This window comes from Ictalurus furcatus, chromosome 5, assembly GCF_023375685.1.
Source record: "Ictalurus furcatus strain D&B chromosome 5, Billie_1.0, whole genome shotgun sequence".
Lineage (NCBI taxonomy): Eukaryota > Metazoa > Chordata > Actinopteri > Siluriformes > Ictaluridae > Ictalurus > Ictalurus furcatus.
The window spans coordinates 741,502-755,291 of record NC_071259.1 but is presented as its reverse complement, the minus strand read 5'-3'; the positions used below and the strand labels follow the sequence as shown (position 1 = coordinate 755,291).

Sequence of the window (13,790 nt, the reverse complement as noted above, 5' to 3'; positions counted from 1 at the left end):
ATAAAGTGTGTGCATCAGAGCCAGAAACCCAGTTCCTCTCAGATCAGTAGCGGGATCTGTACCTGTGTCACACACACACACACACACACACACACACACACACACACACACAGACATATGTCAAGAGAATGGTAATCTAAGCTCTTTTATATAAATATTTGACTAATCAACCAGTCACTCTTTGCCCCGCCCCCTTGACACAGTTTGCTCCGCCTCCTCATCTCCTTCATACCCTGGAAGCCGATGTTCTCCCAGTGCGGCCCGTACCGAGGGCAGTCCGCTTTCGTACAGGTCAGTTTACGGTAGATTGTCTGCAGCACGCGCATGTGCACCGGCTGTGTATTATCCAGAGAGCCTACACACACACACACACACACACACACACACACACTTATTGTCCTCTGCTCTCGCCTAACGCAAGTCTAAAAAGAAATTTAAAAAAGCGTGTGTAATATTGACGTGCTGAAGTTCTAATTTACGGAGAAAGTGTTTCTGTAACGTTTATGGAAGGAGTCTCCAGCGTCAGCACTTTGTGAAGCTGTAACTGCGTTTTTGACATTTCAACAGAACTATAAACAGATAAAAAGCCTCGTTCTTTAATAAATATAGAAGTGCTGTGGTATCAGAGGAGTAAAACACTTCGGGGCGTGCCGTTACGGGAAAATAATCATCATCAGACGGCGGAAGCCGTTTTGAGCTTCACTGTAAACTCACACTGTGCAATGGCGAACACCAGGTCTCTCTCCTCCATCAGCTCCCTGTGTAGGCGTGGCGGTCCAAACAGGAAGTGTGTGACCACGGCCAATCCCGTCCTGCGAACCGTCGGCTGTATGTTCCTCTGGAAATAATGCAAAAAGAGATCATGCATACATTACATACATACATACATGCATATAAATAAATTAATAAATAAAACACACACACACACACTTTCTCACCAGCAGGTCGCCGAGGTCTGCAGTCTGAAAGTGTTGCAGCGCTTCGTTGAAAGAAATCAGAGGCGACGGAGCGAGATCTTCCACAGGAACTGCACAGGAAATGACATCACCCCTTAACTCAACTTGCTGATCAGACACAGCGCTTGGTGTGTGTCACCACGGAAACATAGCTCAGACCCACCATCTTGTCATTAATGTTATTCCAGAAGGGTTCGATCTATTTGTATTACAACCTTAATTCCTTGTGCCCGTTAAAGGGGAAAGAAGGGGCGGAGATTTCTGGACAGGTGACGCTCTGTTCCAGAAAGGAGGCGGGGCTAATTTAGCATCTTTAAAATGACATGCTTATTATAAAGGAAAAAAAAAACTTTAATAAGCTTCATAAACTTCCTCTAACTAGTAAATATTCGCCAAATGACAAGTATACCGTAAATATACACACACACGTCCTCTCCTGTTTCTACGGCAACAACAACCAGGAAGTAGCCGAGCGACAATTTCGTGTTTAATTTTAAAACATGAAATCAGATTTATTCCACAACAGAGGAGAACTAAAGCACGAGGCTCAGCTCAGCGTGATGACGTAATGCTGTCTCGTTTCCACGGTGACGTAGCACGGCCCGCATCCAGGTGGGGTTACCGTGGAGACGAGGTGTGGCAACCGGTCTCACCTGGTTGGATGGTCTCGAGGGCATCCCATTCCTGCTGCGCACGCTCCAGCTCCGAGTCCACCTCTACACACACACACACACACACACACACACACACACACTAAACATATAATATTTTATACTTACATGGTTTTATACAGTATAAACATATTTATTTTACCGTCCGCTTCCGTTTGATCTCCACCTGTGGCCAGTGACTGTAGAAGGCCATTCTGCTTCAGCGCTGAAATCTGAAAACACACATCACACACACTGAGCACAGAAAACAAACACACACACACACACACACACACACACACACACACACACGCAGTTTGATCCGAGATGACCTTCTCTCTCACTCACTCACCGGGACTGATTTGAGATACGAGCTGCCGTTGATGCCGCCGTTCTCCTGGATGCCGTTACACATCTGTGGAAGATCACTACAGTAAAGCTCGGAAATGAAACCACACACACACACACACACACACGCACACACGCACAAATCATTTCTGTCGAGTGTGTGAGAGAGAGAGGTGTTACCGGTGTGTGTGTGGAGTGTCCATTGGTCAGATCCTCGGTCTGCTTCCATTCCTGTGCAAAACCATTCGAGCTCTGAAACGCATATTTAGAAACACACCCCTTCTCACTACACGGAAAAACACACCTAGGGGAGGGGCTACACACGAGCCCGGTTTATGATGTGACTAAAGTGTACGGATTTCCACCAATCACCAATCAAAGAAAAGAATGATGCGGTACCTGGGAAGTTCTATCCACAGAACCATAATGTCAGGCTAGCTGTGTAAAACATCACCATCTATCTTATAACCGATCTACCATACGGACCTCTGTGTGGACCGCGACGGCGACGTCTCCTTCCATGGCGCGAGTCCTGAGCTACTGTCCTCTCATCATCCCGCATCCCGAGTCCTCGCTCATACTGCCGCTCGCCGCTCGGACGCTGCCGTGATGTGAGTACGCAGTAGAGGGCCACCGCAGGTCCCAGAGCTGATCTCAGAGACACAGGTCAGTCACACAGTGGTGCAGTTCTCTGATCCCAGGTCAGCGTTCCTCGCTAGACCTTGCCTTGGATGAGCCGAGGTACGGAGTCACGCAGGCCCGGACGGCTGGTGATGAGCGAGACGGATTTTCGACGTGCCATCAGGGTGCGGACTGACCATGATATCTCAGAAGGAACGCGGTCTTCAGAGGGTCAGTCGCCGGAACACCAGAGTCTAAAAACAAACTGAGGGAACAATGTGCCACTTTAGTGCCAATACCACCGTAACCAATCAGAACACAGTTCCCAATCAGTCAAAACCACAGGTCCACAGGTCCCACCCCCAAATACAACACAATCAATCAGAACACAGTTCCCAATCAGTTAGAACCACAGGACCACAGATCCCACCCCCAAATCCAACACAACCATCAGAACACATTCCCTGCCCCTAATGCCACTGTAACCAATTAGACCACAGTAGTTGGCTGCCCCCAACAAATCAACACCACAATCCCCACCCCAAATCCAGCGTAACCAGTCATACCAAAGATCCCACTCTGTAACCAAACAAAACCACAGTCCTCGCCCTCAACAAAGCAAGACTGCATTCTCCACCCGCAGCGAATCGGGATCACAGGCACAATCTCCGCCCCAAAAACCACTACAACCAATCAATCGATCAGCTCCTGCCCCCCGGTACCACTGCAGGATAAATAAAATAAAATACAGCATTAAACAAGTGACAAACATCAAATCATCAAACCAATCGAGTTCAAATATAGACCAAACCTCTCCGGTTTACTATATATATATATATATATATATATATATATATATATATATATATATATATATATATATATATATATATTAAAAAAAGATTCAAATCTACATACGTCTCATCCACGATACCAATATCACCAGGATCATCTCATAGCCTACACGCTGTCTAAAATAAGCCTTAAACCATTACATCATGATTATGCCTCATTATAACCCTAGTGCTGTGCTCTAGAGGAATGACGTCATCTCTCTCCAAACAATACACACACACACACACACAGATTAAACACCCTCACACTCCTTACCACTGTATCACACATTTCACTTTTACAGTCAGATGCACTGCAGAGAGAGTTTTATTTCCTTATGAGCAATTGTTTGAAGGTGACGTCATCGAATGGATTAAACTTCTCATTAACTCATTAAACACCAAAAAAAAAAAAAATCTATAAAAACACGTCACCTGGATACACAACAACACAACATCTGCGCGTGCATGCAGTACACAGTATACAGTGTATACATTACATTATATTATACATATATATATATATATATATATATATATATATATATATATATGAATGTTCAGTGCTTTAAGATAATAATAAACAGGTTTAGGTGTAAATATACAGAGTGAGACTTTATCTTGAACACACGCTTTTAGTTTTTACTGTACATACAAATAACACTGTTTTTTCCCCCCATAATGCACGTTGCCATGGAAATGCTTTGCAGTTTTAATCCCACGCGTTTTGCACAGCTTTAAAACGAACTAACGGATGTTTTTATGAGCTTTATAACCTCCAGGACTGTGTAAGGTTAATACGCATTAAATAACTGGCTGGCAACCAAAATGTAGATTTGGCTAGCTGGCTAACAGGCTAACTTTCTGCCTTTGCGCTGAGATAGAACTCTTTTTTTTTTTTTTTTTTTTCCCTCATGAATTCACATTAGCATGTAATTACACACGCAGAAACATTCCTCTTTAACTTTGCACAACACCAGAAAAAAGAAATAAACCGTATTATCCTTACCTTCTTGTCTCTCTCTCTCTGCTCCAATCTCAGCTTCCCTTCCCCCTTTTCCGACGTAAACGCGATTGCGCAATACCTCATGGGAATTGTAGTTTTTATCGCGTCAAGCACTTCCGGTATTGGTAAACTTGTAGGCGACGATCCGAAGTAGTTTATTTTATAAGTTAGCGGTTGAGCTCACTCAATCATTGCAAAGAAACATCATATGAAGGTTCCTGATGTGTTTTAATGTGTTCCTCACTGTCTCTAATGGCAGTTTAATGAAATGTAATGGTGTTAAAGGTTCCTGAGGCAACCTTCAGACATGCTACGATGCTAATGACATGACAAGAAATATATATTTATATATATACATCAATCACTCAATATCTTTTCTGTAAACACTTAAACCTTTATATATTTGATTCAAACTACAATTTGTGGGATTTTTTTGGGGGGGGGGTAATCTAGAAACTGTAATATGATGCGAGTCGAAGATGTCATACGGCAGCTTGGATTGGTCAAACGTCATCATGTCTGAAAGTAGTACAGCCAAAGATTCGTCCCAAGATTTATGAAACGGCTTCACACGCAGGCACCTAAACAGAGAATACCTTGTGTTTTAGCTAAGTAGCTAGCATTAGCTAGCATTAGCTAGCTGGTTCTCGACGACGGGCTTTGTGCTTAGGTGATAAGTCAGACGATTCACAAACACAGCACTCCGGGATCGCAGTAAAGCAGAAGCCAAGCTAATGGTAGCTAACAAGATGACGTTAGCATGCTAGCTAGCTAAAAAGAAAATAAGAGCGACGTAGACAGGCTTGCCGCTCGTTCCGGTTTTCCCGGGATTGTTCTCTCCGAAGTCCTCGTCGTTGTAAAAGACATCCATTTCGAACAGAGCTAACAGAGACGGGTTTATTGTTTATTTATTTTATTTAACAGACAAGCAGTTACAGAGTCACATACAGGCGCAATAAATACGTAACAACAACAGCTTGGAACCAGAAGGGTTGCTGAAACAAACTTCTTGGAAATATGCTCAATAAACAATATTACAACATCTCTAAAAGGAAATGAAACGGCTCCGAACACTTCTGATCTTTCGTAACCCTACACGTAGCTGATCGACTCGTATTCGTAGAACCGCTTCCGATTTAGCAGGATGCGATCTGTAAGTGCTCTACGTCATCACTAACTCATTTATCCATTAACAGAATCAACTGCGAATCAACTGAGTCGACTCTGAGTGCTGGGTAGACGAGTCGACTCAACTGATTCCCAGCACACTGAACCTGAATCAGAGTTTTTAATAATATAAAAGGGTTTGATCATTTTAAAAACATGAATTGTGAAATTAATTATCAAGCCCCGCCTTCATTTCTTAAGTCACGCCCACTAAACAAGTCCAAGTGGTGATTTGAATTCAAAATGGATACAGTTTATACCTCTGGGATGTATGTATTTATATCCATTTTAAAGATACTAATGTGACATATAGTGGTTGTTTTTAATAACAATGATAATAATTAAGTGCTTGTTAAACATTTTTTATCATACAGTTCCGATGCATGATGCTAAACTAGTGGCCATAGACTTCCATTACTTGTTAGAAACTCAGAGACATTTTTTGAAGTCTAAGGAACCTTTTCAGGAACCACAGAATCTAGTAATGAGGTCCTAGGGACCAAGGAACATTTATACAGGAAGTTTTTCAAGAACTAGAGACCATGGAATTCCATTACTTGTTAGAACCTCAGGGACATTTTTTGAAGTCTAAGGAACCTTCTCAGGAACCACAGAATCTAGTAATGAGGTCCTAGGGACCAAGGAACATTTATACAGGAAGTTTTTCAAGAACTAGAGACCATGGAATTCCATTACTTGTTAGAACCTCAGGGACATTTTTTGAAGTCTAAGGAACCTTCTCAGGAACCACAGAATCTAGTAATGAGGTCCTAGGGACCAAGGAACATTTATACAGGAAGTTTTTCAAGAACTAGAGACCATGGAATTCCATTACTTGTTAGAACCTCAGGGACATTTTTTGAAGTCTAAGGAACCTTCTCAGGAACCACAGAATCTAGTAATGAGGTCCTAGGGACCAAGGAACATTTATACAGGAAGTTTTTCAAGAACTAGAGACCATGGAATTCCATTACTTGTTAGAACCTCAGGGACATTTTTTGAAGTCTAAGGAACCTTTTCAGGAACCACAGAATCTAGTAATGAGGTCCTAGGAGCCCAGGAACCCAGGAAGTTTTTCAAGAACTAGGGGCCATAAACTTCCTTTACTTGGTGGCAACATTAACGTCATAGTTTAACATTTGAGACCGTTGGTTATAAGCTATTCTACAAAACATGAAGTTGTCTTAGACTTAGTCAAAAAAAAATTAAATAAATAAATATCGGAATGTCTGACTTCCAGTTTATTAGCAGCTGAGGACAACAGGGTTTGGATTAACTGTAACATCTGGTGCTGTATGTGAGCATTATGCATTAACTATTAACTCAGATATGCAGATTGCGTAGTCACTGTACACGCTCCGGCTCCATCATCTCTTACGCTAGACTTGTGATGTCAGAAGCGGTGATGTTATGAGTGGGTGGAGTTTTATCCCTAATTAGAGTTGGCCGGGTGTGTGTGTGTGCGTGTTTATGTATGATGTCAGCAGGCCATCGACACCTCCATGCCTCTGTTGTTAGCCATTCTGTCTCGGAGATGGTTAGCAAAATCCACCTGGGTCTGAGAGAGAACTCGGTTTATCACTGCTTTGGGAATCCAGCCCTGAAAAACAGAGGGGAAAAAACCATTAAACTCTCGGTTCCGAAACCTGATTTATAACATGTCCTCTTCAACTTCCCATCGCACCTCAGAAGTGTGGTGTAACTACTCAACCAAAACATCTAGACTTCTGGAAATGTCAAGAAACGTTTATATTAGCCATGTTAGACATATTTCCACCGCATGAGCCTTTTAGGAAAAGGAACCTTTTCAAGGATAATTTTAAGAACATAGGTACTTTTTTTTAGGAAGGAAAGTACCTTTTCAGGAACCTGGGAATTCCCAGAAACACAAGAACCTTTTCAGGAATCCAAGTGAGCTTTTAAAACCAAAATCTTCTCAGTTAGGAACTTTTTTCACACTAAAAAAAAACCCAGGGATATTTCTGGGAGCACAGGAACCTTTTCAGGAACCCAGGAAACATATTTTTAAGAATACATGTACTTTTACAGGAAGGAAGGACGGAAGGAAGGAAACTTTTCAGGAACACTTTTGGGAACCCCAGAACATTTTCAGGTACCCAGAAGGATTTTCAAAAATTCTCATTAAAGATCTGAATCATTTGTAGGAATCTTTTAAGATCCCATAAACCTTCTCAGCATCCACGAGTCTCTTGAAAAACGCAAGAACCTTTTCAGGAACCCTGTAATTTTTTTTTTAGAAACCTTAGGACTTTTACAGCAATCCTGGAACCTTTTAAGGAATCTAGGAACCTTTTCATGAACCACAGAATCTGTTTGAGAACACAGGAGCCCTGGATCATTTAATGAACTGTTTTCAAGAACTATTTTGTTATTTTCTTCTTCAGAGTTGGTACTTAAGGTACTGGTGCACTAATGTGGGCGGGGCTTCCCCTATGGACAGTTGCTGATTGGTCAAAACAGAAGCTCCACAGACTCTCTAACACTGTGCAACCCTCTCTCTAACTCTTCTGCAACATTTTTATTAATATGAAATCATTTGGCTAACTTACCTTCAGGTCTAAACTGAGTAACCAGGTGAACTTTGTCTTGTTGGGATCGTCTGCGCTGGGCCTCATCACGATGCATGTCGGTCCGTTCTCCGCTCTGAGGGAGTCGACACAAACTGCTAAATTAGCTGATATTACATCACTTCCTGGATACATTTTATGGAGGGAAATAAAGTGTTTTATACGTATTAGAAATTTAAGTTTGGTTTTTAAACCCACCGGACGAAGCCCTTCTGCTCAGGCATGCTGGGATGTTGGGTTGACATCCCGGCCAGGAAGCATGTGGAGCCCCTGCGTTTGGTACAGCGCACGCTAACGAAATCCCTCGGACCCACCACGTTCCCCGGGGTCTCCCCCGAAACCTCGTGGGTCACCAGGGTGTCCTGATTGACCTTCTGTAGGATCTGAGAAACACCAAGATCTCCAATTAAAATCTCCAACAGCATTAACACACAGTATAGAGTCATATAAATGTAGACTATATAGCTAACCAGATTAGCGCTGGTTGCTACTTGCTAAGCTATTTAGCTAGCCGCTATGCTCTGAAACATTATGTTGACTTCCTGTAAACGCTAAACATTAATATTAATTATCATGTACTGAATAATTTTCCAACTTGTTACGACAGCTAGTGCTAACTCTTAGCATACAACTTAAACAAGTTAGCTAGCAGCTATGCTAGGACACCAAAGCTCCCTGTCGATGCTAAATGCTTCACTAATGACAGAATAACTTAGCAAAGCCAATTCACATCTTGTATAAATGATTTTCCAGCAAATGCTAAACAATCTAATGGTAGTTTGTTTCGCGTGGATGTAACTAGCATAGTACTTAACTGATCGAATAGAGCTTTAATTATTTAGCTAGCTGCTATTCTATGAAAAGATGACACCATGTCCAGGATCAGCGTTTAATTCATTACAGAACAAGGTCATAACTTTAGCTTTATTAACCTTTGTAGCTTTAAATGAAAATAAATTAAGAAATAAAGATTCTGTTTGGAAGCTCAGAGTCAACTCTGATTCAGATGCATTGTGCTGGGAATCAACTCATTTGATTCGGTTGATGGACAAATGAGTGCTTGTTGGTTTAGGCATGCACTGACATTCGTAAGAAGCTAAACTGGAGGCTATTAGCTTCTATTACTCGTTAGCTATATTAGCCTCGTAGCTCCAGCGAAGCAAAGATTGGACACGGAGCACAGATGGACTTCTTCTTCTCACCTTGACTTGTTTGACGTTGGGGTTCCACTCGCCCATGCGCTCCATGTTCTCCACCAGCTCCTCATACAGCTCGTCGGGCTGCTGGTCCAGAACCACCTCCAGCCTGAAGACCTTGCCGACGTCTGGAAGAACTTTACTGAGCACTTTATCTCCCGTCGACTGTGTGAGAGGAAAAACAAATCGGACCTCGTGATTAGACCTGAAGCTCAAACCCAAACACGGCTCGTCTGAGATGTTTTGGCTTTTTTACTTCCTAGGTCCAGTGATGTTGAGAGTTAGATGATAAGACACTGCAGGAGACACCACAAACAGAAAATTTGCATAAAGCATGTATGCTCACTCTCTCTCTCTCTCTCTCTCTCTCTCTCACACACTCACATACACACACACACACACACACACACACACACCGTCTCGATCTCAGTTTGCCAGCCATCTGGGTTGCTGAGGATGCTGATGGACTTCTGTAATGCCTCCTGACCCTGTCGCACGTAAACCTGCTCCGATTCACTCATAGTCTCTTCCTCGATCCTGCTGCCTACAAACACACACACACACACACACACACACACACACACACACACACACGGTTTTCAAGGATGCACAATGACCAAGAATAAGCCATCATTTTACAGATAAGTGAGTCCAGCTAATCAGAGCTCTCTCTCTCACACACACCTACCTAGACCTACACACACACACCCACGCTGTTCTGAAGGACACACAATAATAATACAGCTCTATTGCTACTCTCTAAGAAAAAAAAAGTTTAAATATAGATCTAGAATAAATAATCTTTATGGATTATTAGTTTGTATTTTTAAGTTTCTCTGGAGAACCCTACATCAGAAAGAACCCAAAGAACTGTTAGAGAACCCTTGAAGAACCCTTGGAGGTTTTTTAATAAGGTTGTTTATTTACACATATGCACCAACCTAATATGCACTAAGTTGCATTTGAGGATGGTTTTGATGAATGTTCTGTGTGTGTGTGTGTGTGTGTGTGTGTGTGTTATCTCACAGAGCAGCGAGCTCCTGCGGCGGATGTTTCTGACCCACATGCTTGGTCCGGGGCCGGACAGTTTGCTCAGCTCGTGGTGGATGGCCATCATGGCGTTTTTCCTCAAACCTGCAAACACACAGCAAAGATTTTATCACATGGACATCAACTATACCTCTGTGTGTGTGTGTGTGTGTGTGTGTGTGTGTGTGTGTGTGTGTTTAATTATAGTTCTTTCTATCACTACCGTCACATTCGTTTCTGGTCACTAATTTTTGCACTTGTTCAAGTCTATACAGTCTATACAGTTTCGAGAGTCGACCCTGATTTGGATTCGCACTGCTGAGACTCGACTGAGTCGACTCTTTAACAGATTCAACACATTTCTCTCCCAGCACTCTGAATCTTAACCAGAGTCGACTGCAAGGTTCAGAATTGAGTGGAATTGAACAACATTGAGTGCTCAAGTGATTCCCAACACTTTGAATCTGAATCAGAGCCAATTGTTTCAGATTCAGAGTGCTGGGAATTACTGAGTCAACTGTGACTGTGATTCAGATTTGACACGATTGATTCCCACCACTCCGAATTTTAATCAGTGCCGGCAACTCCAAAGTACGTAGAATGTGTGGAACTGAACAACATTAATTGCTCACTTGATTCCTAACACTCTGAATCTGAATCAATTGACTCAATTGATTCAGATTCAGAATGTTGAGAACGAACTGAGTGAATGGTGCTGCGATTTGTTGATGCAGGATTTTACAGCATGCCCTGTATACATGCTGTTTTATATATAGTACATATATTAATCTCAGAAACAGCTGCACAGATGTGCACAAATGGAAACATTACATTTGAATGGGGAAAAAACTGGGGGAAATGCACTTACAATTTATCTACAAATAAAAAATGCAATTTAAAGACAGTAATTTAAAACATACATCGAAATGGATAGAAATATATTTTGAAAAGACGTTTTGCCTTAATCATTTATACTGATATAATTTGAATAATACATTAACATGCGTTATTTGATCAAAGCTAAATGCCGAGTCATAATGTTCTAGAGGTGCACAAACTTTTGCTTGCCACTATATAATATGTATATGTATTTTTTTTTATTTTGTGCATTTGCTGTAATTTTGTTTAATTAATTAATTAATGCTTAATTACTGATTAATTAGCAGTCTTTGCAATCAGATATCATCAGATATCAAGAACCATGATATCGGATTAGACAGATATTGGATTAGACAGATATCATACCTGAAAGTAACGTAAATGAAATCGTGGTTCTTACCGGTCATGTTCCTGGTGTGTCTGTAGGAAATGCCGGCACACAGTTTAAAAGTCGCAGGTAGCATCGTGTCTCTTTCTGACTGACTGAATCACTGAATCACTGAATCACTGAATCGTATCTCTGTCTCTCTGGACCCCAGCATCCCTCACGCTCTTTATATACCCCGAACGAGACAAGGCCACGGGTGTGTCAGCTCACAGATAAACATGCTGGAGCGGATCTGGCCTTGAGAGTCAAGGATAAGCATTGAACACGTTCAGCGTGTCTTTCCACGCCGTAAACACGCTGTCTCAGATAACAGAACACGGCCCACGGAGCGAGAACACGGATGTGCAACTACGGCTTTATTTTGAATTCATAATAAAGTGAACAGGAGCAGGAAGTGAGCTGATTTCCCCAAGCGCATACGTTCTGAATCACGAGGACAAAGGGTCAAGTTTTTGCTCTGATGTGTGCGTGATTGCGTCACGGTGTCAGTTTTACTGTTCCGGTCACAGAGCTGCGGGTCATAATACAAACAATACTCAAAATGAGATTTCTTCAGCAAACTCATATTTGTGTTGTAAAGAGTTTATTTGATCCTGAGAGGAAGCTTAAAATGTAGCCTTGTACTGGTACAGTTGGAAAGCGTACCTCCATTTTACCCAATTTATCTACAAAAACTAAAACGTAAACAAGTCTGAAATGAAATGTATAGTTTGAAAGTTGATCCCTTTTGTTTTGTGATATCTCAACACACACTGTTTGTTCGACTTTGTACATCTGAAGCCCAACACTATACGGTTAATACCTTCCTAATTCTGCTCGGAAGGGTGCACAAACATTTGCACACTCCCATAAATCTGTCTATATATTTTTTATTTAGATTTTTTTTAAAAATCACGTTTAGTGTTATGTCAAGGCAAACTAGCGACTCCATTTCCCAGAATGCACCGCGAACTACAAACATGGCCGACGGCTACAACTCCCATTGTAACACACAGTCACCTTCTCACAAGGACAAATCACACACAGACCTGTTCCTGATCACAATCAACATCACACCACACTATAATAGAGACTGTTCAGTATTATTCAGGCTTTTGCGAAGTATTACACTCAGTTGATCATTTTTCTGTCGAGCACCAAGCTTTGATCTAGTGTTTGTTAGCCTGGTTTTTGACTTTGTTTACTCCTTTGACCTTGATTCTCCGCCTTGCCTGTTTTGTATTATTTGCCTGATCATGTGACCACTGTCTGTCTTTGTTTATGTCTTTTGCCTTGCCCTTTGGATATTATGCTCTTCATTAAAGCTCTTAACTGCGATTGCATTCATCTCGACCTCCATTACGTGACATTGTAGTGTGTTTGTTGCAGTCTGGTGTCTCTGTGTGAGTGTGTACACGTAACGCTACCTGGCTAATATATCCATCTTCCAGCTTTACTACTAATATAAATATTCAAAATGATTTTCTAAAACAAACACACTAAATCATTTTAAATATTTAAAACTGAATCATGTGTGTTTTATTCAGGGTCATTTTTAGAGGGAAAAATGTTCATAAAAAATAAAAAGCCTAGTGTGTGTGTAAATGTGGAGCAAAAACAATGACTTTAGTAGTGTCCTGTTACCACCATCACTATTTCTATGTGTAGTTTGGGACACGTCCACAGTGGAGTGTTGATGGTGTTTATGTGGCCTGTATAGTGAACAGAGCGTGTGGTTTGGGACATGTCCACAGTGGACTGATGATGGTGTTTATGTGGCCTGTATAGTGAACAGAGCGTGTGGTTTGGGACACGTCCACGGTGGACTAATGATCGTCTTTCTCTGTGTACATGAAGTAATCTGACCTCTATATAAACACTGGTATTATTTACCTAGAAGCCATTGCTACAACATCTCCTAAGCCATTTATTATATTACGGATCTGTCTCAAATGCATGAAGTGGTGTATTTAGTGCTCTTACTATCACATCAGCCTGTTTATGAAAGAGTTAGAGCACAGAAAATGTTAGCTCTGCTGTCTAATATGTTTAACTAGAGGTCATATGTGTTTAGCATCCCTGTTGTACAAACCATTAATTAGCTGATTAGCAAGCAGGGCGTTAGCTAGCAAGCTATTAAATAGTCTTCA

General features: G+C 41.6%; 2 protein-coding genes across 3 annotated transcripts in view; both read right to left on the bottom strand.

Annotated features, from left to right (window-relative positions):
- Positions 1–4,499, bottom strand: part of elmod3 (ELMO/CED-12 domain containing 3) — a 6,596-nt gene extending 2,097 nt beyond the window's left edge. The window contains exons 1-10 of one of the 2 annotated variants that reach the window (XM_053624042.1): positions 4,418–4,499; positions 2,441–2,840; positions 2,135–2,206; positions 1,959–2,021; positions 1,770–1,839; positions 1,610–1,672; positions 939–1,027; positions 715–838; positions 233–355; positions 1–62 (exon numbers count right to left, since the gene is read on the bottom strand). The exon at positions 1–62 is cut by the window's left edge and continues 69 nt beyond it. In XM_053624042.1, coding sequence (XP_053480017.1) covers positions 1–62; positions 233–355; positions 715–838; positions 939–1,027; positions 1,610–1,672; positions 1,770–1,839; positions 1,959–2,021; positions 2,135–2,206; positions 2,441–2,476 — 702 coding nt within the window. In that variant the 5' untranslated portion in view covers positions 2,477–2,840; positions 4,418–4,499. Of the gene's footprint in view, positions 63–232; positions 356–714; positions 839–938; positions 1,028–1,609; positions 1,673–1,769; positions 1,840–1,958; positions 2,022–2,134; positions 2,207–2,353; positions 2,841–4,417 lie in introns of those variants that run through there. The other variant, XM_053624043.1, reaches the window with a different exon arrangement.
- A 2,145-nt stretch (positions 4,500–6,644) lies between these two features.
- On the bottom strand, positions 6,645–12,005 carry star (steroidogenic acute regulatory protein). The gene is made up of 7 exons (XM_053624041.1): positions 11,674–12,005; positions 10,392–10,499; positions 9,782–9,909; positions 9,372–9,530; positions 8,368–8,552; positions 8,152–8,245; positions 6,645–7,181 (listed from the first exon to the last, which is right to left on the bottom strand). The coding sequence occupies exons 1-7, from the start codon at positions 11,735–11,737 to the stop codon at positions 7,062–7,064; spliced, it is 858 nt and encodes a 285-aa protein (XP_053480016.1). The 5' UTR covers positions 11,738–12,005; the 3' UTR covers positions 6,645–7,061.
- Positions 12,006–13,790: the final 1,785 nt, after the last annotated feature.

What these genes read in the sequence shown, in the direction of transcription:
- star (XM_053624041.1), bottom strand. Translation starts at nt 11,737, where the DNA reads ATGCTACCTGCGACTTTTAAACTGTGTGCCGGCATTTCCTACAGACAC. An exon ending in GAGCAGAAGGGCTTCGTCCG is followed by an intron (nt 8,246 to 8,367) that starts GTGGGTTTAAAA and finishes CGACTCCCTCAG; the next exon opens with AGCGGAGAACGGACCGACAT. An exon ending in TACTCAGTTTAGACCTGAAG is followed by an intron (nt 7,182 to 8,151) that starts GTAAGTTAGCCA and finishes TCTGTTTTTCAG; the next exon opens with GGCTGGATTCCCAAAGCAGT.